We start from the raw sequence: 25,507 nt of genomic DNA on the forward strand, positions 1-25,507 counted from the left end.
TAGACATATCACTATACTACGAAGCTACAGCAGTCTGTACCACATTCTGGATACACTAATAATTCCGTGTCTTACAGCCGCGATCGTCGTTCCTCCAAGTTCTTCCACGCCTCATCAAAACCCGCTCCGCGGACCCACTGGGGATCCTGGCCGGCAGTCGAATCCATCACTATCATGAATCCAAATGCATTAGTACCGCTTCTACATTCATAAGAAGGTTTCAGGATAAACATACCCATATTCGCAATCTTCAACCACATATCCCCTTTGATCTTCAATCCTAGCTCCTCGGCCCGATATTCAAACGGCCGACATGCCCTCTCACCGTTCTTCAAAGCTCGCACCAACTTGGGCAAATGTCCATCATCACCCGACTGGTCATTGCAATATTCATAGATCTCCTCCCAGCCTTTCGTCACGGGATACTTCGTAACCTCATCGAGATGCAGCTCCGCGGCTCCATATGCTACGTAGAGCAACAGATCCAGCCGGCCCACCCACTCCACGATCCGTGCTTTAGTAAACACATCCAGGTACGACAAGTGGATGATCTTCGACAGGAAGATAGTCGAGTTGACGCCGTGGATGTAGAAGAAATCGAACTTGATCTGTTTATCGGGGCGCTGTGCGGCACTGGCGAAGTATGCTATATCCACATCAGTCAGTCACTGCCAGATACACACAGACGTAGCAGGCGAAAAAAAGGGATTTAACTCACCAACAGTATTGATAATCTCCGCCGCCTTCTCCTCAATCCGATCCACCGGGACCGTAAACTCTGCCGCATACTTGATCATCTCATCGGGAGCCCGTTTCAGTACCCCAGTCTTCATCCGATGGCTATCATCATACTGCGCCGACCGTGCCAGCTTCTCATCAGCCCGAATCTCCTCCAGGATCTGTAGCATGGACTTCCCCCCATGCTTGGCCACTCCCCCAGCTGCCTTTTCCACGGGCCAGAAGAACAACGGACCGTACCAGTCCTCATGAACCGCCGTCTGCGCCAGACCTTGAGCCATGATAGCAGGTTGGTTGAACTCGAGACCGAAACCAAATTGAATAAACGGATGGATTAAACCTAAGGATATCAAGTTAGCCATCGGTTCCCCCCTTAACCAAATCATACTGGGAAAAGGAGAAAGAGATAGATACCTCCAAACAATCTCCCCAGCATCTTCTCCGCCACCTCAGCCCGCGAATCCGAGAACAAATACTGCCCCAACACCCATTCCACCCCGTGATCCTCCATCTGACGTTGGAAAAAGGTGAGAAAGTTACTATAGTGCTTCTCCTGTCCCAGACACTTCAAGAACCCTTGCTCCTCCTTCATCTGTCTCACCACATCCTCATCAACGGGCAACCTGGGCCGCTGATAGCTGCTGTTCTTCTCATATGCGGCCTGGATTTGTTCCGGTGTTGCGCCAAGCGCATACAGGCTCAGGATGTGGTGGGGAATATGGTCTATACACCGTTAGCCATTATCCTCAGTGTAGAAAGAGATGGGAAAGAGGAGACATACTATGAAACCCAATTTGATTGAAAAACACATGATGAGATCGCATATCCTTCTGGAGAACATCACTTGCGGCGCGGGCCGACTCCTCGGTCACATTATGAGAGACGATTCCTGGATCTGCTTTGGGGGAGAGGAAGATATGGGTGGATGTTGCCGTGTTGAGATCTGGTATAGTAGTAGGGGTGGTAGTTGATTGATACATTCTCGGCAGTAAGTACGAAGACGCCTTGAAGCGTCTTACAGAAGCAGTCCTTTTGAAAGCCTGTCTCAAAGTAGAAGAAGAAGCTGAAGCTGAAGAAGAAAAGTAGTAGCGTAGAATCATCCGGATGGGAACCTGTTAGCTACAAACCCCACTCTTATAAGAGGAAAGTATGCTTAAAAAGGTCCCTATTTATAACCGAACTGACTTGCTCAGGTCCAGTCCGGTCCAATCTGGTCAGCAAACCAAGTCCAGCTATTAGTTACTACCGTAGGATAGCTCGTATTCATCGGTCACTTGGTACTACCTTAGTTTTAAGTAAGGTAGTAGTTCATGGTTTATTGGTTATTGGTTCGGAATTATCGGGAGTCGCACGAACCGAGAGAAACAGTTGATTTCGATCGACGTCATGCTGATATGGCCTTTTCCTAGTGCTGAACAAAGTACATTACTCTTCTTCTTCTTCTTTTCGGTATTAAGGTTGAGGGGCAAAGCTAAAGTCAGGTCCCTATTGTGATTGGGTATGTAGCTGAATCTGCCCACGGGGTGTGGAACCCAGGGATTGGTGGCTGGGAGAAGCATATCCGAGGTTATTGATTCAGTTCTGCAGTAACTAACTATGGCATGAAGTTTACGTAGTAAGTGCCTAGTAACTAACGGGTACTTATTGTGTGGCTGGTTGGTGGTTCAGATCTGGGGTAGTAAGTAAGCTACTAACTAGCTACTAATTAGTAACGTGATGGGGTCAACGCTCGGGCTCGGCCTCTGGCTCGGAGTTTGGCGCTATTGCTTACTTTATATTGCATTGCCGGATTGGTCTAGACTGCAGCTATTATTGTTACTTTGTTATCGATACTGCGTGGAGGAAGTTGATGCTGGAGTGTCAGGATACACCTGGTGATGGATGGATGCATGGGTGGTTATAGGAATGGTAATACTATGGCTTGGCCTGGTGACTGTTACTAGTCAAGAATGCACATTAAGTTCCATTCATATGCAAGATTACTTTTTCACTAATGCATGTCCAATCTAAACTGGGTATGTAGTATATAGTATGATGATGTTAGTAGTGTCGGTCTGGGTATTAACTTCACAACTACCGCATGAAATCCTCCAACTCCTTCTTCCGCTTGAGTCGCTCCCGCTCCAGCTTCCGGAACAGCGGGTGATGGCCCGCCTTGTCCTTGAGCTGCTTGTTCCGGCTCCTGTTGTACTCGATATACGCCATGTCTTCACCGCCGGCCAGGCCGCTGAGCGTCGCGGCACTGCGCTTCACTCCTCCCTTTCGCTGGCCGCCTGAACGTCCCGAGAAGAGATCGTCGTTGACGTGCTCGACCTCGGCAGAAGTCTCGTTCTGTAACATCACCTCCTGCAGCAGCTCGCGGCGTTCGCTGGGCGTGGCGTATGCCAGACCCTCCAGGTTCTCGATGCCTTGCAGGTGAGTAATGACCTTGAACGCGTAGCCCTGGTCGACCAGGAAAGCCTGTCGCTTAGAAGAGTAGAACATCTCGTCTGTGTCTTTCGAGACGAGCGAGTAGAAAAACGCGTTGAAGCCCTCGTCGTTTCGACGCTTGGCTCGCAGAATCCGACCAAGTCGTTGGGCTTCCTGACGACGGGAACCGTAGTGCGACGAAATCTGGATCAGACACGTGGCCTCGGGCAGATCGAGCGACGTGTCTCCGATCTTGGAAAGGAAGATGGTGTTAACTTGTTCATTGTGCTGGAAGTTCTCCAGAATGCGCATGCGCTCGTTCTGTGGAGTACCGCCGTAGATATAGGCCTTGTTCAGTTTGAGTGCATACCGCTGAAGAGCGTAGACGTTGTCGGAAAAGACAATCACCTTGTCGCCTCGCTTCTCATGGTAATCGATCAGGAACTGGCAGGCTTGGAATTTCCGAGGGTTCATAATGTATAATAGAGCGGCCTTTCGTGACTTCTCTCTCATGTATTCGGAGTAGAATTCCGTAGTCATCGGACACCACACCTCAGCGCACTGGACCTTGGCAATGTGCCCTTGCTCAGCCAGTTCCATCCAGTTAGCTTCGTACAATTTGGGACCAATCAAGAAGTTCAGATCCTTGATCTTGTCATCCTCTCGCAACAGCGTCGCCGTCAATCCCAGTTTACTCTGACATGCGATCGCCGACGTGACCTTTCGGAACATCGATGCAGGCACGACGTGCACCTCGTCAAGAATCATAAGACCCCACTCTCGTGACTGAATCCAATCCATCATCTTCTGCGCATCATGCGAACGAGCCCGCGTCTGGGAGACCATGGAGTATGTTGACACGATGATACCAGTCGATCGACGGAACTTCTCCTTGTTGTCTGATGTGAATACGGCGATGTCACCGGGGTCAATGTTGGACCAGCGCAAGAACTCGTTACGCCATTGTACCACAGACATCGAACTGGTACACAAGACAATTGTCCCTTTCTTAATCGTGCAGCCAGCAGTGATACCCACAAGCGTCTTTCCAGCACCACACGGCAAGACAATGATTCCACTCTTCGCACGTCCGTTACCGAACATCTTACTCAAACTCTTTTCCTGATAGCTTCGAATGCGTGCTGCCGGCTTCAAGTCGATATCCAAGGTGGGATTGATCTCATCATTCCGGAAATCATACTCCTCCAATGCTGGACAGCCCATGGCCTGACAGCGCGCCTTGACGGGTTCGACTGCTTCATTGGGGATTTCGAAACTGTGCACTTGAGCTTGCTCCTCATCATCATCGTCGTCGCGAATAGCCAGCAGAATATCGTCCTCTTTACGAGCTTCGCCGGCAGCGTCTTCCGCCGGCTTCTGCTCCGAAGCTTGTCTGACACCCGCCGCATCCTTTGTACCCGGAATGACCAAGCCGCCCATTTTCGGGGCCGCCTGCTGAATGATGCCCTCCGTGCCTTTCAATCTCTGAGACCCAATAACTTCATCCTGAAGCAGCATCTGCAACATCGCCGGATCGGTACTTTCCACGAAGAAGCGGTTATGTTTCAGCACGACCTTGATCTTTCCGTATGATTTCGTAAAGTCGAGAATGAAAGACTTGATGGTATCCGGAAGCGGCGTTTTCGACAATCGATCAAGAAAGTTGATGATATCCTGGGGCAACAATCCCACCGAGACAGCCGCATACAAACTATTCCCCGTCAATCGGTATTCGTGCAGATGGGTCGGACGCGACAGCGGTTCGGCGATAGTAGTCAAGAAGTCCTGCGCCTGGGGCGCAAGCGGGGAGAAACTCTCCAAAGTGATTGTGCCTTTGAGAGGATCGATCCAGAGCGGGCGGTTCGCATGATCGGGTTTCAACGATAGCGAGGAAAAGTCCTTGTAACCGAAATCGGGGTCCTGTCTCTGTACGGCGGCGCTCTTCTTGTTGCTATGGGATTCGAGGGAGAATTTCTCCAAAACACCTTTTGAGAAAATAAGAAGGCATCAGCAAGCAGACCCCATAAGCAGGAGACTCCTCTTCTACGCTACCTTTCAAGTTATCATCCTTGACTTCTTCCTCGTAGTCTGAGTATTCATCGCTACTACCAATATCCGGCACAGGTGTAGGCCGTTTCGACGCTCTACTTGACCGACCACTATCCGTAGCTTTGCGTTTGATGGGCATTATGTATGTGACACTCTTCCCTATTCGACCGGAGTCGAAGGGGATCGTCTATCGTGGTGAAGAAGATGCGGGACGCTGAAAGAATGTACGCGGGTGCTCCGAGAGGCTACCGGCGCCTGGACGAGCGTGAGGGAATACGGCAGCTCGATAGCTCCGGGGTCGTTGACCAAGCCGACCAGCTGAAGCAGTGAGACACAGAAGCTGGTGAGTGCGCGACGAAGATAAAGAGAGAGAGAGAGAGAGAGAGAGAGAGAGAGAGAGAGAGAGAGACAAAGGAAAAGGCAGGGGAGACGATCAAGAAAGCATGAGATGAGGCTCGGGAATGACAAATGCATACCTGAGGCAACAAGGCGAGTGGCGATCCGGCAATCCAGCACCGTGATTGGCTGGATGTCAGTCACTAAAGGGAACCGGCCGGTTTGACGTAGTCTAATACTTAAGGTAAAGTCCGGAGCTTCTTGCGAGTCCGCGGCTTCGAGTCCACCTCAGTTGAGACAAACCCGTCGAGGCCAAATTTACATTCACGATGAACACGGTATGTCCAGTCCGTTTATATATTATCTACGATACCTTACTAACAATTGCTCCGTCACTTTTTAACAGATCCGATCTACATGGTGAGTGAATCTACAACAATCACCTGCACCCTGAAGCCAAACCTGGAAGACACTCATTACTGACGGAATCTCAACCCACCCAACAGGATAGGCTGGGGCACCCTTTGCGTCGGTAAGGAGCAGTTCCCTGAGCAAGTGCAAGCATCCATCAAATTAATATCGAATAACAACAGCTGGCGGCGGAGCCTACTACTTTGCTAAGAAATCCATCAATGCCGACCGTCAGAGCCGATTCGAAGCGGAGGTGAAGCGCAAGGCGCAGATGGCTGCGATGGAAGCCGAGCACCGACGCCAGAACACCCCGACCAATGCACCGACTCCCAGTCCGACCGAAGATCCGAGCCTCAAGCGCGCTCAGTTAGTGCGTGCCGATGATGTGGCCTCGCCGAGTGCTGAGGCTAGCCATGACCCCGCACCAACTCGTCACGAACCGGAGACAGAAGCTGAGCGGGTGTTGGAGAAGAGTAAATATGAGGCTACGCAGCCTTTCCGGCCTCCGAGGGGAAACCGCTTGTAGGCTGGTATGTAATCTGCATATAAGTATATGAGAGGAAGGAGGAGGGGGTGGTTGCAGGCGGTGATGGTAAAACAGAGGGGAAAAGAAAAGGCTATGTTCAAGTGGCATTTTCATGTATCATAGTTCGAGTTTTCCAAGTTGCAGGGGTTATAGGTATAGCATGACCTGCTTGAATACTTTGATCTGCGGGGGTTATCCCTGCTCAAGTAGGGGCTCAACTACAGTAAGTAAATCGTAATTCGGTGAAGACTTGTCTATGCAGCAATGGTTCAAGTAAAGTGCTGGATTTCAAGTAATGCTCCGATTGAAATTAAGTAGCCATAAGGCATTGCTCTATAGATAGAATAGCCACGGTCATCTCGGAATGAATGGTCGCGGAGCATCCACCAATCGCAGCAAGAGAGACGTCCACAATATGAATGGGTGTAACCGGGCTGGCACCTGTCCAGATTCCCTTCCCAATCATGGGACTTTCTTCACCGGGTAAGTTATGCAAACTAGTATGCATGTGATGACCCCAAAAACAGAAAGGAAAAAGCAAAGGAACGCCATCTAAACTCCCGCCCGCCTTAAACCAGAGATATGATATGCATCTCTGCTAGAAAAGCCCCGAATCATGTCGCGTGAGTCCTTCATACGGAAATGTATGGATGTATGTAATCGCCCAGCACCGTTACGCCATGGCCGATCAGCAAGTATTGCTCCCCAAGAAATGAATTCAAAGCCGACAATCGTGGAAGTTCGCGTGAGATCGAGAAGGTTCCCAACGCCAGGTGTGTGGGTGGTGGTCGTTCGGAAATGAGCCCCGCTAGTGTGTGGCAGTCATATCCGATCGGATGTACCTCTGCTTAGCGCGCATGGAAGCATAGCGGAGGGTGCGGCCTATCATGGATTATTAATATCAAGTGTTTGATTACAAAGATGTCAGGGGAGGAGAAGAGCTTACTTGTTGTGATTGGGGTATCCATTGTTCTTTTCGCGAGAACTCTCAAGAGCTGGCGGTACGAAGGGAAGCACCACGGCTGTGAACAGACAGGAGCTGGTGATGAAGCGGGAAGTGCGAGTATCTGGCCGAGGACGGCGAACGGAGAAGTGGCGGATGGTTGGGCGAGCGAGTTGCACAGCGATAGACATAGTGAATGATGTTGGAGTTGAAAGGGTGAGAGAGTGGTGCAGCAGATTGACAGAATGTGTATTGCCAGAATATGAGTATTCAGTCAAGAGGAGTAGGATTTTTAGTAAAGTAGTACTGAGTAGATAGGAGGAAGCAGCGCCTTTTTCAAGGGGAAAGTAAGTTCAACGGGTGAGCGTTCTTAGTCGCAGAACTTCAGGGTCAATGCAGGGACACCAGAGTTAAAGGTTAATAACAATGATAAACAGGTCGCACGACTGCCGTGCGGCAATACGGACCTACTTATAGTCTAACAATTATGGTATACGACTTTATCGAGGCTTGTTAGAGGCAAATGGAGGATCAGCCTACACTTCAGCCGAACGGACCGTGTTACCCTGTGGGGGGGGATTGTTGTCTTGCGGGGGTTCAAAAGGCCCACAGGCCCATGATGCTGCGAGACTAGTCCCTCAACTAATGCTGATTGATGATGACACTTGCTTTTTGGGCCTTGAGAACCTTGAGGGATAAACGAAAAGCGCGCGGAAAAACGGTCCCGGATTATGGAGCAATCAGCAGGAGATCGGATAGCATGCGAGGCAGTTGTCGATTCTAGTGTCTGGTCTATGATCCTACACATCACTCCATACCTGTCTCCTGCATTCCTACCACAAATCCACAAGAGCTGATGCATGGACCACATGAATTATGTAGGCAGGCACCCACTGATGTACAGTCGCCTTGACCGAATGGGTCTTGATGATCCAGTTTCAACCTTCAACAGTGTTGAACTGACTCACAGGATTGAAGGTGAGAGAACTCACGCCATCGAGGGGCAGCTGATCGCGATTTCCGGCCGAAGGAAGCTGCGGGGCTCAATGACGGACCGGCCAGGCACGCGGGCGGCGATCGCGGTACTTGTTAAGTAACTTAAGTTGTTGCTCAACATGCTCAGTCTCAGGCGCGGTTGGGCATGGCGTGCCCAGGCTGCAACTCCCTCCAAACTGTGGTCCCGGCCCGCTGGATTTTGAGGTCTGGTCACTCGCTTGTCTGATGGCGGGACTCGAGTATCCGGCCTGGCGGTGTGTGATATCGATATACATTGGCTGCATGGGTGACTGCGGTTGGTCCATGACAATAGTGGCCACAAGTAGTAACTACTAGTTACTATCTGTGTACGTACACACGAGGCATCAGCCTAAGGTGATCAGGGGGAGCTAGGTATCTACCTAGACTATCCCATTATTAAATTGTTAGAAAGGGAGATTAAAGGGGAAGAGAAACACGAAGCAGTCCTGCACCGATCATGCCACCCCATGGCGCCTGAGGCCGCCAATCATACTTGACGTCATCGGTAACTTTGGCCCCGCGAATCATGACTCAGCTATTAGTCAAGCTCAGCTCCCTTCCCAACTGCTGGAAGCATCCCCGGTATTTGAATGGCCATGAGTACAGCTTAGAAGATACTTGAAAAATATTGTGTGGTATTATAAGGCGTGAGTCATGTTGGAAGACATGCCTGCGTCTTTAGATAATGGTAGAGCAGCATTTGTTGTCACTTGAATCAGGATGCATCTACTGAACTGGCAGGTTTCATACTAGTCAATATAAATAGTACTAAGCTTCATGGAAACACTGTATCCAACACTTGGCTCCACATATTACTATATTCTAGTGCTCTCCCATTCTTAGGTTCTCTCACCAGGTCATGCTGCAGCTACTAAAATACTAGTTCTATGCTACCAGCGTGTTCCAATCCCACTGCAGGGCGATCGATGGTGAAAATATCCGTGCATACCGAACTGAGGGGCTCGGGTCTTAGTGCTTCTCCATCCACACGTGGAGTGAACGCCGATGTTTCTGAACATATGAAGCGCTTCTAGTAAAAACAACTAGGACATTGTGCGTCGTTCAAAACATCATTTCATTGTTGCTACAGAATAACAGTACTATCTTGTGACTTGAATCTTGATACCAAGCTTGACAGTGGTTCACTGGTCACGGATTCCGCTCATCTCACAAGACCCACTTATTGATTTTGATCGATCTGGTAGAGTATATCGACAAACCCAACAAATTTTAAGCTACGAGGAGGATGAAATGATTGCCGACCTGGTTCCTTCAACACACCATTCACTGTCGCCCTCACCGCCTGTGTCGCGGTGATTAGCTAGTTATGGCCTCCTACATGCAACTACTAGTATATGGCCCAGGTAAGCTGGTGCACGCAACCATAATGGAAGGCGACCAATCAATCACTGATACCAACCAGATGGATAATTACATGACCCCTCAATATAAGTACCCGTCTGTCTATAGCGATGAAAGCGACAGCGAGATTGGTGTGACTTGGTCTCCTGGTGATGGAATATGTCCATCAACAGCAGATTTCCATCGTTGCTGTCAGTTCAAGTTCGATGAATGGAGGCATGCGACTTCAATGCCTCTAGATGACACTATATCTTTTCCCTTCTACTTGAATGCCTTCTTAAGCCTCCTTAGACATGTCCCCCCATTTCTACATTGTCTTCCAGAAGACGCCAATATTTCAGGGAGATCCAGAACGTTTCTCATACTTAGAGCCTCTCTACAGATACAATCAACAGACGATCCAGCCTGCGATCAACCTTACAAGCTGATTGATTATCTTCAATGCCTCGGATCGCCAAAACCTGCCGTCTATAAGCTGAAGGCTGAGACACAATTACAACCCGCCCTTCCTATTCACACCAAGCCCTTCCGCTCCGGGTATTTTACAAATATCGTGTTGGCTTGGTCATACATTGTTTCCTGTCGCTGGGCTGAGATATTCCAACAAGCTGGATGGAAGAGCCAGATCCTCCACGAGAATGGTATGCGGATCGAAGACTCTTTCTGGCATCTCGTCACGCAAGGCTGCTGGATAGCACTAGTGAAGAAAGAGGCAGCAAAATTCTATTCTCCATGGATGTTGGTAAGTGAGGAGGCTAAAAAGGACCGGTAAATTTCTTCATGTCAGTTCGTCATCATCGTTGTTGGCTAACTGGTTGAAGAAGCAACAGGGTACCAGTCACACCAAATTCGTCTCTAGCTTTCGATGTTCTCGTGGACTTCTGCATATCGGAAGGCTTGGAAATAGAATTGGTCACCGGTCTTGCATCTGTTTTATTATTGACGTCGCGAAATGCACACTCACCTAGCTTCGCTCCTCCTGTAGCGGCCCCAACTGCTTCTGCAACCTCCGCACCAAGGAAGAAGAACGTGCTTTTTCATGACCTTTATCAGTCAATTGATAGATGTCTCACCCTGAGTACCACACAAGACGCGTTGGACTCGCTAATGTGCAGTGCTTTTTTTTGATCCGTCCATTCCCTGTAATTTCATGGGGGCTGCATCTCTGGGTGTGAAAACAGCTCTCTCAAAAGCAGATATAATTGATAACCTTCAACTCCTGAGAGCGATCACATACAAAAACTCGTCACTGTGCCTTTTATGGGCCGCTGCCATTCGCGGTGGTCAAGAAACCTCGTTACTGAATATGTGTCTACATGGTCTACCGCCTATATGCCTTGTTGCCGCTTGTTGGACAGATACAATTCAATCCTTTCTCCAGATAAGGTATTGCCCAAGTGAAAAAGAGGATCAATCCATTTCGCGGGCAAATGAGTTTCAAACTTCATTCTATTGCCGGCCAGACACATCGGTGCCATGGTCTCCCGCGCCTCCCTTCGGCAGAACGCCCGTCAAGAATGTCAGTCTCGAAATCCGACAACACCTTGAACATATGCACAGACCTATCTCATGGAACACATGCTGGGTTTTGAATTCTGGTAGGAGGACTCCCGCCACCGAACAGTCCCATATTCGTCAATCCCCGGTTCAAGGGATGTATCATCCTTCCTCTACAGAGCATCCTAATGAGTAAGCCTGAGGATATTCAGAAGACCATATTACGATTTGATGTGCTGACTATTAAGCGCGCCCTACGCCGGACAGAATGATGCAGGTGAACAGTCGTGGGCTGCAACATCTCGCTTGTTCAATTGGCATAGAAGCTATGATGACGGCATCTGGCTTGATGATGGAACAGGAGACATTGAAATAATTCGTCAACTCCAGCAACACCAATGGATCATCGATCCTTTTGGTGCAAGTGAACTGGACGACCCAGTCGAGGAACATAAGCACCGTGAGCTTTGCGTTGAGAGTATCTTGCGGTGGATTGATGAAGTCGAACATCATCGACATTAGTAGATATCCACCCCGGGCCCCTTGCAGCGCTAAGATTCAGGAAGGAAACGGCCTGGTGGGACTTGATAGAATCTAGTCTTCTGTATTGCGTGGGGAAATCCCGTGAAATAGAGTGTTTCTACCGCAAGTGACGAAGCCTTGCCAAGTTGCCAGAGCCTTGTGGCTCAGAGTCCTGACTAGAGACTAGTGTCTATTTAGCCGTCTGCTAATCTTCTAGAAGCGTGGCACCCTTGAGAGCAGATTGGCGGCGCCCCATTCAGACGGTGTGGTGCATTATCAACGTGTATATCACGGCGCATTATTGATAACCGAAAGGAATGGAGGATCATAAAAGATAAAGAGGTTGGACGTGAAAGGGTTCTCATGCACACCCTTTACTGTTCTTTTTGCGATCCTCTATGTTCCGAATAGGCCAATCTTGCGGAGAAGGATTCTGATCAATTGCTCGAATCGCATACTAGTTGCAGTGGGTCTCGGCGAGGCTGGCGTGGCGGAGCACCTGGCAACCTCACTCTTGCAATCCGACTATTTCTGTGCAGCGATCATTTATCCTATGGCAATGACAGCCGCAAGAACCACAAGTGGAGAGAGGCCCTGATCCCGTCGAATGTCAACCATCTATCTTTAAGCCGTTTTGCATGAGCCCCTATCTAGGCGTTGCGGCTGAATTTTTTTGAGGGTCTTTGATCAACCCCAGCTTTTGGCCCCATGCGCTCAAACACTGGTTCCCCTTGGCCCTTCCAGCCCCCTTCAGCAGACACGAGTTCTGTTTCCGTTCCATGCATTGAACTAGGAATAGTGCAATGCTCATATTCATTTGCAACAGTGCCTTGAAAGCCTGCGATGAACGCTAAATCCGAAATGGCAGGTGACTACGCCTACTCCTTTTGTCTGCTCATGGGCAGATGCAGAAACAATCAGGTATTCCTTGAGCTAGTAGCTTGCTGAATCTTCACTTCCATTATACTTAGATAAGTCCTTTCTGCTGTGAAACCATGGTACTGCCAGGATCTTGGTAAACGCAGGAGTCACAATGCTGGCTAGACAAGTCCATGTGGTTCTCAGCCTCGCTGCAAGGTTACAACGAATGTGGATTTGAGCCTCTGTCGAAGCACCGCATGTATTATCTTTCTCATAACAACTAAAATTTTGTGCTACACGCTGTCTCGTTTTCAGGAGAATCATGAAGGGACCTGGCTAAATCAGTACAACGACCGAAGGATGATGGATCGAGGTACCCGAAAATAGTGGGCAATGGCCGTGGGGGCGAAATCAACCATCGCGCTCCTCATGCCCCATAGAAACTGCAGGGACGTGTTGGTTACCCTAATCTCCTCATGACTTCGTTCGCTGACGGTGTTCGGAAACAGTTCCCCTGTTCTGAGTTGGAATAATTGCTTACGATTCCCTTGTGTCTTGTGCAAATTGCCTGGAGCTCCCCGTGGAAGCCAACGAGTCTAAGGATGGCCGAGTACAGAAACCGAATGGAGCGTCACAGATATCAACCTGTCTCGAGTGTATCAAAGACAAAGCCGGCAATCATGGTAATTACTGATTAGGAGGTCTCACGTTCAAGCTGCTTGGGCGTTGTTCCACTACGAATTCATACGGGGATCATCCCCAAATCGCCCCCAATCTCACTCTAAAACACGGAAACCTTTCCTTTCGGTTGGCCTTGGGTCGGCTCCGCCCCCCTTAAAGGATGTAGCCTCAAGAGCTACTCCAGGAACCTACCCATTACGGACGGCTTGTCATGTCCTCAGTGGGCAGTGTCAGAGCCTTGGCCGGGGCTCTGACCTGGTGTTGCTGAAGGCACACGGGAACTGTTGGTTGGGGGCCAATGATCCATCCAACTTAAAAGGGTGAGAGACTTCTCCCAAGCTGGAGCAGATCACAAGAATTCTTACATTTCATCATTGTCGTTCTCTTCGTTTCCCTTCTTGGGACAGTCACTCTTTTTCGTCTTGTTGCAAAGACAGTCATTCTTTAGATTGCTTCAATCCTATACCTTCATTCTACTTCATACGACCGAAGATCCAGTTCAAGATGGTAAACCCTCTCCACAATGGAGTGACCACCGGTCTCTTGGCTTCCTTCCTTATCCAACAGGGTCTGGCTCTAGACTTGGTCGCATTTAGCCCTTCTACAAAATCGAACACGCAGGTCAAGGTGGCAGCGGCTGGAGCTGAGGTCCAGTCTCAGGATTATTCTAGCATTGATCTGCGAACCAGCCACTCGTTCTACTGGGGTGGTAAGTGCACAGTTATTGGCGCTTTATTATGCAGACAAAACAGCTAATATGCCTGAAATAGCCTCTACCGGTGGCGGGTCCACCTTGGGTAACCTGACTCTCGTGGACGAAAGCATTTTGCCCCTCGAGACCTTCAGCGACTTGCTGGAGAATATTCAGTGCACTAACTCGAGTATTACTTTGGGTTTCTCAGACTCAGATGCGTACTCCTATGCAAAGAACTCATGGACTTGGGTGAACAAGGCCACCAACAACAGCTTTCTTATGGTGGCTGGTGTTCAGCAATGTAGCTGGAATACCCAGCGTGTTCCTTTCGTCATTTCGGCTGCCAACTTCCACGACAACTCTACAGCAGTACGGCTGACCGGAACGTCGGCGACCTGGGATGCTGTCCTTAGAAGCCACGAGATTACCATCGGGAAGGCCCCGAGTGACATGGCAGTCGAGCTTTCCAAGCGAGGCATAACAGAAGGAACTAAGTCGGGTTCGATCAGTATTGACGAAACCGCGTCCGACAAATCAGTGAAGATCCTCTCGAAAGACGACCTCACCCTCAGCGCTGAATGCAAATCATGCGGGACCAAGGGTGAGTTCGACGTTGAATTCAAGTACAAAGTGAAGCCGAAGGGCGACAATTGGTTGAGCGAGCTTGGAAACGCGCTTTCATTCGACTGGGAAGTCGACACCGCGGAGCTTACACTTACACCCAAAGATGTCGAGCTTGACATCACCCCTGCCCTGGAACTGAGCGGAAACTTGACAAAGTCTTATTCGGATGAAGTGCAAATTGCTTCATTGCCTATTGACGGAATCAAGATTCCGGAGGTCTTCACCTTGGACGTACAGCTTGCTTTCAGCATCGGTGCCAGTGCTGGACCCGTCAATGGCGATGCGTCCATCTCCTATCCCATGAAAATCTCGCTTGACAACGATGCAGAGGCTGTGTTGGATATTGCGAACGAGAAGGTCACCCACAAAGACTGGACCCCGACTATCAAGACTTCTGGCGTCGAGCTTGATGCCGAGATCGATGCCACTCTCGAGGCCTATGTCAAGGCTTCCCTCGAGTTGGTCCTTTCGCTCGGTAGTACGTATAGTACTCCTCGATATAGTATAACGGTATCGCTAACCCAGTCCAGGTAAATGGGGATACTCTGCTGGTCTCTATCTGAAGCCTTTTCTGGCAGTCGACTTCACTGCCGAAGCATGTGAGTTGAACTGACAAGTCTTGTTCTATGGTAGCCCTGCTAACAACATATAGCCACGAGTAAGACGTGCACGGACACGTCCAAGAACTACCACTATGCAATCGAAGTGGAGCCTTATGCTGGGATTGAGCTCGGTGCGGATGTAGCTAAGGTCAGCGATGAGGGTAACCCGATTGCGCAAGCCACTCTTGCGGTAAGTCAAGTTCTATACATGAGCTGAAATGTGCTTGTAGATCCTGACTAACTCCTCGCAGTCCCTTACCCAGTCCATGTCGTCGACCTGCATTGGTTTCGACAGTATCACTTCAACCAAGACGGCCACTTCCACGAAGACCAAGCCGACTGATGAATCTTCGTCCGACGATAAGACTTCTACCGAGTCCAAGTCCAAGTCTACCACTAAGTCTACCTCTAAGTCGGCCTCCAAGTCGGCCTCCAAAACCAAGTCTCACCCTAGCAGCGCCTCTGCATCTGCAACTCCAACCGGCCACTATTCCAGCCACAAGGTTTCCTCCAGCTCCTCCAAGTCTTCGACAACCAGCGAAGCGAAGATCACGTCGTCTCCTAAGACCACCTCGGCCAAGACCACGAGTTCCCGCGCGGTCGCTAGTTCGTCTGCTTACAGCGTGCACAACCACGGCCGCAGCTTCAGACAGCATGGCCGTATCTAAGCAGCTTCTTCGCAAGTTATGAGCTAATGCTGTCTCTGGCAGCTACCTTCATGTTATGATGTTTACTTCTTGTCTGTGTGCGCGCATACAGAGAAACTGTACTATTTTATTATAGATTATTGGATTGGCAATGTAACGTTTACTTTATATGTTCGTATGATGATCCAAAATAAAATATTGTAACGGATACAAAGAAATCAAACTATGAAACTAGCTAGGCAAACAGATGTACGGAGCCTGAGTTCTCTGTTCTAGCTCGACTATTTGAGTCAAAAGTGTGTCCTAGCAAGTTTCATTGCCGTTTCACGCGATATGAGCCATGATCGTATGTATAATTAGCTACACACGTTACTGGAGGGCTCTATTCCCCAGACCAATGTAAGGGTATTATGCTACGTGTCCGATAGCTGTACAAACCGTAGAGTATCCAGCATACAATGCAACTAGTAGGGCGGCCACGATCACGTGCAAAACCCGGAGCTCCGCCATCTCCGCCTCAGGATCCAGCATATCGGTGCCTCACTTTCACTCTGCTTCAACTTTCTCTCACTCATCCACAAAAACAACAACAACACGCCCCAGCAATGGCATCTCATCAACTCGCCATTGCCAAGGCCTCATTCTCCGCAGGGCTTTTGCGTCCAGACCCGACGTCCGTCGCGCGCGACGAAATCACAGCCTTCCACACCAGCCTAGACCGGGCGCTATCGCATTGCACCCCGGCAAACATCCAGGTTTGAACCGATGCGTCCTTAACCCACTGGCGAAACCCCAGAAGTACTAAAATCATGTTATCTTTGACGCGCCCCCTAGACCTGCAAACAATGGCTCCTGGAATACGTCGTCTCGTCAGGTAACCGCGTAGGCGGATGGGCCAAATACCTAGCTGCGTTGTCTGGATCTCTGGAAACATCTACACCATCGCCGGCCGAGAGTGGAGGGAGAAGGACGACAGCGACATCTGGCAAGCGAAAACGCCTTCATATCCTATATTTGCTGAACGATGTGCTACACCATACGAAATACCACCTGGATACGAGCGCCGCATTCAGCACATTGAGCGGCTCGCTGCAACCGCATGTGGTTGAGTTGTTGGGCTACGCGGCGTCGTATGATCGCGAGAAGAACCCAAAGCACCATCGTCGGTTGGACGAATTGCTGGATATCTGGGAGGAGAACCGCTATTACGGGAGTGATTATGTGAATAAGCTACGGGAGGTGGTCAAGAATGCTTCGGTGTCGGGGCCGGTCAAAACGTCGTTGAATGTTGAGGAGAGTAATGTGGATTTCTCAGGAGCTGGTGCGAAGCCAATGCCTCCGGGCAAGGATGTCCCGTTCGTCATGCCGGCTACGCATGGTGATCCATCTATGCCGTACTACGACCTGCCTGCGGGAAACCTTGTCCCACATATCATCCCAGATTCGACGGTGCCGCTGCGACCGGATTCGATTAAACCGCTGCAGTTCTTGGCTGGGCCGGCGGACGAGAATCTCGTTGTGGCACTGAAGAAGTTCCTCAAGGACGTGGATCGGATATATGGGGCTGGAGAGCCGGAGCACGAAGAGGATGAGGTGGTGGACATCGACGATCTTGGCCAGGTGGTTGTGCGCGATGCCGATGGGGAGGTAGTCGAGGGAGAGACATACTACGGATGGTCACGATCATTCTGCCAACAGATGAAGAAGCGTCGCGCAAAGGGAGACATGACTCGCAGCCGGAGCCGCAGTCACAGCCCCGTCAAGCGTAGACGATACAGCGACAGCGCCAGTGACTGGAGTTCTCGATCGCGATCACGAACCCGTTCACCACAGCGCAGATCACGCCGGCGTGATTCCCGATCCCGAACACGGTCTCCGTACCGAGCTCGCAGTGCATCGCGGTCCAAATCGCGGGAGCGATCCAAGTCCTATTCTCCGCGTCCGCCCGCTCCACGATCCATCCCTCCTCCGCCCGAATACCATCATCATCAACCTCAATATCCTCCACCACAAAATGCATACGGCAATACAGCACCGCCGCCGCCGCCTTCGGCTCCGGTAGGATACCATGCACCACCACCTCCGCCTCCGCCAATGGGGTATCCTCCGGCCGGCGGCGTACCACCGCATTTCGCTTTCCCGCCGGGGGGACCGGCACCGCCTCCGCCTCCGCCGCCAAACTATCAAGGCGCTTGGCCGCCGCCGCCACCGCCTCCGATGAACCTCGGGGCGGTACCTCCAGCACCACCACCGCCGCATGCTACGCATCAAGCATCGCATTTCCCGCCGCCATACGGACAGGGTCAGTATGTGCAGCAGATGCCGCCGGGGTCGTATCATTTCCCTCCGCCGCATCCAGGAGGGAGGGGAGGATGGTATGGTGGGGGAGGTGGAGGTGGAGGAGGTAGAGGTGGACAGGGATGGCGCTGATATCAACTCAACTCAACTCTTGTACTGATATAACAACACTACATTATGCCATACATTAATGACAAGATGACAGTCAACTAAGCCTACATACATAAGATCTAACATATCACATCCTAATAACCCGTATACTGTACCAGAAACCAACCACCGAATAAGACAATCTCACCATACACCATGAAAATAGTAGTCTTCCTCGAAATTAATCATCCCTAGAAACCCTATTACCTAGCACCAGCACTAGCAGAAGCCCTAGGAGATGCCGACGCCGACGCCGAAGCCGAAGCAGAAGCCTGCGCAAGCAACACGCCCTCCCTCTGCTTACTATCATTAATGGCATCATTCTTATCCTTGATAGCGTCGTCGTATGGTTCGCATGACGAGGTAAGTGGCTGGGAAGATCCTTCGGACTGTACACAACAATTGATTACCATTAGCATCACATCACGACCCTCACAAAGAAGAAAGGAAAAAATTGGGAAAGACATACATTCGGCTGCCCACTACAACACATAACCTGATGTGAGCATTGATTATTCGGTGTATCGTCTTTCATTGCTGTGCCTGTATCATCATCCCATCATTCAATTTCATATTAGCCAATCCATCCATTAAGATATCCAAGAACACAATCCCACAACGTAGTATTATATGAAAAAAGAAGAGAGAGGGGAACATACAATCCAATCCCAACACCGAATTAACATCAATCCCACCAATCCAAGGAATAATCATGCCCAAGGGCTGAGTAATCTGTGATGCGATATCGTTGACAGATTCGCAGCATTGTTTGGAGCGCTTGCTTGGGGGGCAGGTGGAGTTGTTGGAGTCGGCGAGGGTTTCGTCGACGATGATTTTGGCGATGGCTGAGGAGAGGCCTTCTGGGGTGTCTATTGCTGGCGTTGAGGGAGAGGAGGAAGAAGATGATGATGGTGATAATGATGAGGAGGATGATGGGGAAAGGGGGATGCAGGTTGTGGGTGTTGTTAGGAGGGTGGTTAGGATGGTTAGTGTGAAGAGGGGGATGGGTTTGAGGTGCATTTTGATTTGATTTGGGACTTCAATTGTGACTTTGTGTGAGAGTGAGTGGGAGTGAGAGAGAGTCTGCTAGATGTGGAGGGTGAGGGTATGGATGGACGAGTATATAGGCGGTAGATTGAGGGATAGAAGGAGGATAGGATAGGATAGGACAGGGATGATGAGAAGGGGCGGGGGAGAATATCCTCTTCGTGTCTCCTCTCCTGTCTCTCACCCGTTGCCTGGCAGGCTGGAACACATTCCAGGGGATACTTAATCTAAATTGACTCTAGTTTGGAATGGTATAATTTCCAGTAGGATCCGATGGAATGCGGATGCGACTCCCGTGTTTCCGTCAGCTGTCTCTCTGTCTGGCTGTCTGTCTACACACTACAATTAATGCTGCAGACTGGTCGATAAGTTCCCGAGTAGACTACTCCAGCATTCGTGCAGCTGCAATCAGTTCTCGCACATGGCTTGTACCCAACATACACACACTGCAGGAGCAAAGCACGCAAGGGATATGAGTCATGATTCAGAAACCGTGCATTAGTAGATACACCAGGACCAGCCTCGAAAGATAATGAAGATAATAATACACAGGAAACAGGAAGGAAAAGCAGAAACTACTATGCCAATGGCCGCATATATTCATGCACTGCTCTCTGCACTACACGAACAGCACAAAGGAGTGACGAGGGTTAGAAAAAAAGCCGGGGCTGGCAAACCTAAAATATCCTCTCAGCGAACACGAGCCGATGTCAGAAAAGGTGATAATCCCAATTCGTTGTCAACTCAAGTCGTTCAATTCGAGAATCTGGTGGAGAAGAAACAAGAAAAAAAAAAACCAAAACACACATGCAGTAGGGTCTCACGGAGCCTTAGCTCGGACGTCGCCCGTTTCTATGAATCGCTTCGCCATCGCTTCGAAATCAGAGCGCTCTCGCTTGTCAATCATAACGCCGGGAGACACGTCAAGCTTGTCTTCGACGACGTGCCTCCCCAGATTGCCCGCAGACTCCACCGTAAAACGTAATTCGTGAACTCGTCCCCAGGCCAGATGAGGGAAGCAGCCACTACAGCTGCCCCTTCCTCACCCGGGTGAGCGCTTAGAAGGAGAGGGTCGAGTTCACGCCGGACTTGCGTCTAGTAGCTTCAGAACCATCATGGGCACTAGTCGCGCCGGCAGCTTGACGGGCAAGGAGGCCGCTGGTCGAGGTGCCGCTGTTGCCGCTGGTCTGGCTGCTGCGGCTGCTCCGGCTGGATCCCTTTTCGTCGTCTAGGTCGGTGAAATCTGCCATCCGGCGTTGGGTGTATTCGAGCATGACTCGGCTGTAGTCCTCCACGGACGAGTGGGGGTCGACAGCTCGGCCTGCATCAAGATGGTCGCCAGGAGGGCGACAGCCTTCGCCTCCAGTAGGGGGCATCGAGTGGTATTCGTCGTTATGCACAGCAGTTGCCATCTTGTTGTCTAGAGAGGTGGTCAGCCATCAGCCATGTCCAGTCACCGTAAACTGCTATCCATGCAAGACTGGTTTAGAGAACACCATCGTTCACACGAGAGCCATCAAGGTCAAACGATCTGTCAACATCAAGGTATGAAGGGTGAGACCAGTGCATAAGGCTTTAATCCTCTCCGTGCCTACTAAGGCAGTAGACTGCGCACACTTACCTCAAGATTAGTAGCAAAGTAAGAGGAAAAGCAAAAACAGTAGTTATCGAGGAACAAAGACAGTAATAGTTTTCAGGGATAACCACGGAAGCAGTGTGGGATCTCCCAAAATAAGGCTAGTACGCGGTTTCAGGTGGACAGACTTGGTACGCAGCAGCTTTGGGCAGCAATAACAATCGGGAAACTCTTTACAACGGACCAACATATAAGATGGGACCACCCGCAAGATAAATGCTCTGACCAAACCGACATGAGATCACAAACCGACCATGACAGAACCGCTGGAGCGACCTGTCGACCCTAGGGAGCAGGCTCGACTTGTCCATGGCCCGTGAGCAGAGGAGTCCACCGTGTTGTTGTGCCTCAAGAGACACTCATAGGACAGCCATGACATCATCTGCCGTCGCAGGGCTCCTCTCAGTGGCACCCTTCATGCAGAAGAGGGTCGATGGGGCCTGCACCGGCGTTCTTACCTTCACTTTCTTTCTCCCCCTCCCTCTCCATCGGTGCGGCGGCGGCGGCGACTTGGGGCCCGGACCAGACCTCCATCAGGAAGGGAAGGATGATCGGAAATAACCGTACTCCACTGGCTCTTCTCGGCCGGTGTTACCCCCGGATGGTCCACGGTCCCATCATTCAGAGGAGCAGCATGAGGTCACCGATGGAATGCGACTGGTGCATTGCAGAACTTATGGCGTCGAAAGATCGACAGTCTGCGCTTACTGAAGTGCACGTCCCTGCAGATCGGCAATGATACAGGCCAAGGCCTGGATGAGTCCACAGGCCGCCGAAGATTCCAACATGAGGGTATGATGGTTGACAGCGAGCCATCATGGTGGGGGGGGGAAGGGAAACTTGTCCCAGGAGCTAGTTGCACAGTATGTGAGGCAGAAAAGGGAGGGAGACTATGGGAACACGATGTGTCATGGATGAACCTAAAAGTTGAAGGGGACGCTAGTTGACTAGGAGGATGCAAGAGGACGGGTTAGCGTGGAGGATGGCTACTGATCATCTCCGGTGCCAGTAACTGTTGAAAGAGAGGATGTCTCATCTTCACAGTAGAGTATTACTCCATTCTCAACCAGAGAAGTTCATCCAATGCTGTGGCGGACCCAGGACCCATTCTTTCCTGGAGAGAACCGACAGCCGATCAAGATTAAACTAATCACAACCTTGCAGAAGTAGAGCAGTACCGAACAGGGGGACCCAGTTTCAGTACTGGGGAAGCAGGTTGGATCGGGGAGGCAGACAGAGAGCGAGACTCTTGGGAAAGCGATGGAGACGATGAATTCATCCTTGTAAATGCCAGCCGATGATTGGCTGATGGAGGGTGTTCGGATCAAGCTAGTGCCATGGCTGTATCGGGAATGGCGCCGTGCCTGGGGCGCGCATGACGTCAGGCATAAGGCCGCCACCGAGTCATTTCTGTTCGTTTGGTTTCCATCTTTACCTTCATCTTCGACTAAACAGATATCTATTTACGGACGACAATGGTGTCCTCCAGACGCTCGATACTCCAATTCATGGAGTCTTGTCTTCTTCCTCTGACCCAGGAGCTTGCTATATCCTCCGGAATTTGCCAACCTACTCAGGAACCCTACCCTTCTCACGCCAACAAGACGTAGACCAATCAATATCGAAATGCCATACATCCTCAGCAGAACTTTGCACCCCCTAGCCCTCTTCCATAGAGTTATAGTCCGGTATCGGGCCACTCCACCACGGCAGGCAATGCATGCTGCAGTATACGGGAAGCCTCCCGGATTGGATCCGATCTGTTTCGGTGCCCCATGCACCTCATGCGCTAACGATCGTTGCCAGGACACGCAGTCAGGGACACACACGCACACACACCAGCCTCTCCTTTCTGTTATTCTTCGGATGATAGTTGATATCCCACAGCGACCCACTCCTGTAAAATCTTCATCAGCAGAAGGTTCGGTTGGTGGCCCCTAGGTGGATCAAGGCGCAACCAAACTGCTCGCGTAAGAGAATGGCAGCCCTGAAAGGCACTTCCTAGACTAGCGCATTTGATCTCCTCGGGACACTGCACTATGAGCAGCTAGCAGCCCGGCTCGAAAAGGGGCCCGGACAGAAAGTACTACTACTATGCCTGTGTGTCCAGTCCAGGCAACGATCCCCGGCGGCTAAGTTAGCTGCGGCTGCAGTTGCTGCAGCCACTGCTGCTGCTCTTCCACGCGAAGTAAAAACCGGAAATGTAAAACACCCTGTCTGCGGACTGCGCGACCACCGACCATCAGCGATAATCATAATCAAATGAAAACTTGGAACGCTTTTCTGGGTCTAGATCACAGGTGCGAGCGGTGGATTATCACAACAATGTGACATCCGTTCCCGTGGACCCATCACGGAACAATGTTCCAGCAGACCAATGATGAATTTCTTCTCGGCTCTCACGGCGCGGTTGTTATCCCCTTGTCTCGGATTTAGAAAGAGGAATACGCCCATCATATTGGGATACCACGTCTCTCCACCCCCACGTCAAAGAGAAAAAACTGCTGCAGGTATAACTGGCCCCATGGATTCGAGAGTATTGGACGGTGAGATGGAATCGCTGTGACTGGCGAGGAGCAATCGTCTCTGACCGCTCCCATGATATCACGTTGTCTAGTTTGGCCCCCTTTTGACATGTTTTCACACTTTTGAGCAGCAACCGGGAACAATCTCCTGAACTAGACCCGAAGAGACACAGTATTGGAAATCCTGAACACCTGGCTTAACGGTTGTCTGGCATATGCGCCTCCTCGGTTATGGGACGCTTCTTCACGTCATACCGCCAGGGATCGTGGAACCCCATGATGTTATTCGCACCACTGGAAATGTCCAGTCCTGCTCCCGAGTCAGATTATGACGATACGGCCGCCAGTCTCCCTCGCATTGATCAAGTTCTCGCCGCTAGTGACGCCACGTAGTTTCACCTCGCAGGCTAGACAGCGCTCGAATGAACATGCTGTCCTCTCAAGCACCGTCTTGATGACATGACATTGCTGAGACAGTAGGGCCGATCATGCTAGGGGGAAGAAGGCTGGGCCTACTTCTCCGCTCGGACGATGTCATATGTTCGCGGCCCGTTTGGCCAAATCAGCTCGAATACGTACCTTCGTCACATTCTATCGACAGTCCCCAAATTGCCCATTTCTCGGATGAGAAAAAGGCACACCACGTTGCCGTAGAATGAGACATCCAACGTCATGCCGCAACTTTGAGTTATTGATCCACCGTCCCTTACCCGAAAAGAAATTCACGTTGGTACCAAGATGTATGTTCCAATTGACCAGCTCCATTATCAGGAGAAAAAAAATGCTCTAGATCCCTACAACAGCGGGTAGATACAAACAGACGCCACAATCAAAGGACAGAAGAAATAGTTTTCATCATACTCGCACATCATCACACGTAACCTATATCAATTAATCAGCTACAACGGCCCTATTACCGAACGAGGAATAGCACGTAACAGATGGAAAAAAAAAAAAAACCTGGAAGTTATATGTAAAAAGAAATCGACACTTACCTTTCCTAGCACCCTGGAAGAAGAATCTCACAACGAAGACCTGCAGCGCGGCCATCGAAACCATCATCAAGCCCTCAATCACGCTAAAGTTGAAAATACGACGCTCCGTGCTACGAACGGTGCTGAAGTTCCGGTTCTCTCTCGTGCGGAAGTACTTCTGGTTGCGGGTGATGGTGGAGAGCTGAGCGGACAGCTTGAAGATCGACTCCTCGAGAGCGGACGCCTGCTCGGGGCTGGCACCCTGGCGGGAGGGCAACTGTGCGCGTTCTTCGTTCTCAACCTGTAGACACCAACGCACGTGCGTAATTAGTCTTAATCCCGATTACACTACTTTGTAATATACCCCCATAGGTCTGTATGGGCTGGTGATGTTGGCAATGGGTGACCAAAACAAACAAAACATACCGCGATCTCGAAATCGACAATCTTCTCCGCAAAGGTCGACATATCATTGTTGAAGCAGAACCGGTACTCGCCAATGCTCTGAGCCGTGAAAACAAAGTCGCCCTGTCTCTCCTTGGTGCCATCCAGGACCACCTTTTCGCCAGGTCCGACAACGGAGTAATCGATATCGAAGGAACCGCCGGATTGGACCTACATTTCCAGCAATTAGACCTCGTTAATGGACACTCTCACGCCGAGCAGACAAACAAATAAATAGGAATACTCACAGCAAAGTAGAACGCAAGCTTCACGTTCCTCTGGTCAACATAATTATAGAAACAAGCTTTCTCGTTGGCCTCGAGGCGGTAGGTCAGAGCCGTGGCGGCCACGGACGACACAAAGGTGGCCAGGAGGCCGATAACCAGGGCTGCGAAGCGCATTGCGAGCAGGAGTGCAGAACAAGAGGAGCTGCGACCTCAAGTTTGGGGCTACGCTTCAGGGGGGGAAATGTGGACGGATTCAAAGACAACGCAACTAGACTAACTGATGGAGG

General features: G+C 50.5%; 13 protein-coding genes across 13 annotated transcripts; 7 read left to right on the forward strand and 6 right to left on the reverse strand.

Annotated features, from left to right (window-relative positions):
- Positions 1-69: 69 nt before the first annotated feature.
- Positions 70-2,275, reverse strand: ASPBRDRAFT_45694 (questin oxidase family protein; the record flags this gene model as incomplete). The annotated part of the gene is made up of 5 exons (XM_067625467.1): positions 1,520-2,275; positions 1,153-1,461; positions 719-1,078; positions 236-646; positions 70-169 (listed from the first exon to the last, which is right to left on the reverse strand). Exons 1-5 carry the CDS (start codon positions 1,836-1,838, stop codon positions 72-74), a joined length of 1,497 nt encoding a protein of 498 aa, XP_067476635.1. The 5' UTR covers positions 1,839-2,275.
- A 405-nt stretch (positions 2,276-2,680) lies between these two features.
- Positions 2,681-5,584, reverse strand: ASPBRDRAFT_182279 (TFIIH/NER complex ATPase/helicase subunit SSL2). The gene is made up of 2 exons (XM_067619969.1): positions 5,200-5,584; positions 2,681-5,132 (listed from the first exon to the last, which is right to left on the reverse strand). The coding sequence occupies exons 1-2, from the start codon at positions 5,333-5,335 to the stop codon at positions 2,812-2,814; spliced, it is 2,457 nt and encodes an 818-aa protein (XP_067476636.1). The 5' UTR covers positions 5,336-5,584; the 3' UTR covers positions 2,681-2,811.
- Positions 5,585-5,803: 219 nt separating this feature from the next.
- Positions 5,804-6,616, forward strand: ASPBRDRAFT_45698 (uncharacterized protein). Its single transcript, XM_067625468.1, has 4 exons — positions 5,804-5,870; positions 5,939-5,952; positions 6,039-6,064; positions 6,126-6,616. Exons 1-4 carry the CDS (start codon positions 5,862-5,864, stop codon positions 6,467-6,469), a joined length of 393 nt encoding a protein of 130 aa, XP_067476637.1. The 5' UTR covers positions 5,804-5,861; the 3' UTR covers positions 6,470-6,616.
- Positions 6,617-7,317: 701 nt separating this feature from the next.
- Positions 7,318-7,603, reverse strand: ASPBRDRAFT_131304 (uncharacterized protein; the record flags this gene model as incomplete). The annotated part of the gene is made up of 2 exons (XM_067618320.1): positions 7,318-7,351; positions 7,416-7,603. The coding sequence occupies 2 exons, from the start codon at positions 7,601-7,603 to the stop codon at positions 7,318-7,320; spliced, it is 222 nt and encodes a 73-aa protein (XP_067476638.1).
- Positions 7,604-9,816: 2,213 nt separating this feature from the next.
- On the forward strand, positions 9,817-11,810 carry ASPBRDRAFT_57073 (uncharacterized protein; the record flags this gene model as incomplete). Its single annotated transcript, XM_067627683.1, has 4 exons — positions 9,817-10,559; positions 10,616-10,905; positions 10,973-11,480; positions 11,537-11,810. 4 exons carry the CDS (start codon positions 9,817-9,819, stop codon positions 11,808-11,810), a joined length of 1,815 nt encoding a protein of 604 aa, XP_067476639.1.
- Positions 11,811-13,856: 2,046 nt separating this feature from the next.
- Positions 13,857-15,940, forward strand: ASPBRDRAFT_57074 (uncharacterized protein; the record flags this gene model as incomplete). Its single annotated transcript, XM_067627684.1, has 5 exons — positions 13,857-14,061; positions 14,123-15,148; positions 15,201-15,269; positions 15,323-15,462; positions 15,524-15,940. 5 exons carry the CDS (start codon positions 13,857-13,859, stop codon positions 15,938-15,940), a joined length of 1,857 nt encoding a protein of 618 aa, XP_067476640.1.
- Positions 15,941-16,479: 539 nt separating this feature from the next.
- Positions 16,480-18,658, forward strand: ASPBRDRAFT_45702 (RNA polymerase II-binding domain-containing protein). Its single transcript, XM_067625469.1, has 2 exons — positions 16,480-16,674; positions 16,754-18,658. Exons 1-2 carry the CDS (start codon positions 16,525-16,527, stop codon positions 18,347-18,349), a joined length of 1,746 nt encoding a protein of 581 aa, XP_067476641.1. The 5' UTR covers positions 16,480-16,524; the 3' UTR covers positions 18,350-18,658.
- On the reverse strand, positions 18,571-19,387 carry ASPBRDRAFT_131127 (hydrophobin family protein; the record flags this gene model as incomplete). Its single annotated transcript, XM_067618300.1, has 3 exons — positions 18,571-18,756; positions 18,837-18,910; positions 19,027-19,387. The coding sequence occupies 3 exons, from the start codon at positions 19,385-19,387 to the stop codon at positions 18,571-18,573; spliced, it is 621 nt and encodes a 206-aa protein (XP_067476642.1).
- Positions 19,388-19,655: 268 nt separating this feature from the next.
- Positions 19,656-20,436, forward strand: ASPBRDRAFT_276459 (uncharacterized protein). The gene has a single exon (XM_067622410.1). The coding sequence runs from the start codon at positions 19,947-19,949 to the stop codon at positions 20,397-20,399; it is 453 nt and encodes a 150-aa protein (XP_067476643.1). The 5' UTR covers positions 19,656-19,946; the 3' UTR covers positions 20,400-20,436.
- A 36-nt stretch (positions 20,437-20,472) lies between these two features.
- On the reverse strand, positions 20,473-20,826 carry ASPBRDRAFT_198072 (uncharacterized protein; the record flags this gene model as incomplete). The annotated part of the gene is made up of 1 exon (XM_067621167.1): positions 20,473-20,826. One exon carries the CDS (start codon positions 20,824-20,826, stop codon positions 20,473-20,475), a length of 354 nt encoding a protein of 117 aa, XP_067476644.1.
- A 195-nt stretch (positions 20,827-21,021) lies between these two features.
- ASPBRDRAFT_45710 (uncharacterized protein) lies at positions 21,022-22,151 on the forward strand. Its single transcript, XM_067625471.1, has one exon. It carries the CDS (start codon positions 21,484-21,486, stop codon positions 21,787-21,789), a length of 306 nt encoding a protein of 101 aa, XP_067476645.1. The 5' UTR covers positions 21,022-21,483; the 3' UTR covers positions 21,790-22,151.
- Positions 22,152-22,428: 277 nt separating this feature from the next.
- Positions 22,429-23,228, forward strand: ASPBRDRAFT_45712 (uncharacterized protein). Its single transcript, XM_067625472.1, has one exon. The coding sequence runs from the start codon at positions 22,677-22,679 to the stop codon at positions 22,989-22,991; it is 315 nt and encodes a 104-aa protein (XP_067476646.1). The 5' UTR covers positions 22,429-22,676; the 3' UTR covers positions 22,992-23,228.
- A 913-nt stretch (positions 23,229-24,141) lies between these two features.
- Positions 24,142-25,499, reverse strand: ASPBRDRAFT_45714 (emp24/gp25L/p24 family protein). Its single transcript, XM_067625474.1, has 4 exons — positions 25,242-25,499; positions 24,976-25,164; positions 24,571-24,850; positions 24,142-24,457 (listed from the first exon to the last, which is right to left on the reverse strand). The coding sequence occupies exons 1-4, from the start codon at positions 25,392-25,394 to the stop codon at positions 24,447-24,449; spliced, it is 633 nt and encodes a 210-aa protein (XP_067476647.1). The 5' UTR covers positions 25,395-25,499; the 3' UTR covers positions 24,142-24,446.
- Between the last annotated feature and the right edge of the window lie 8 nt (positions 25,500-25,507).

This window comes from Aspergillus brasiliensis (assembly GCF_001889945.1).
Source record: "Aspergillus brasiliensis CBS 101740 unplaced genomic scaffold ASPBRscaffold_10, whole genome shotgun sequence".
Classification (NCBI taxonomy): domain Eukaryota; kingdom Fungi; phylum Ascomycota; class Eurotiomycetes; order Eurotiales; family Aspergillaceae; genus Aspergillus; species Aspergillus brasiliensis.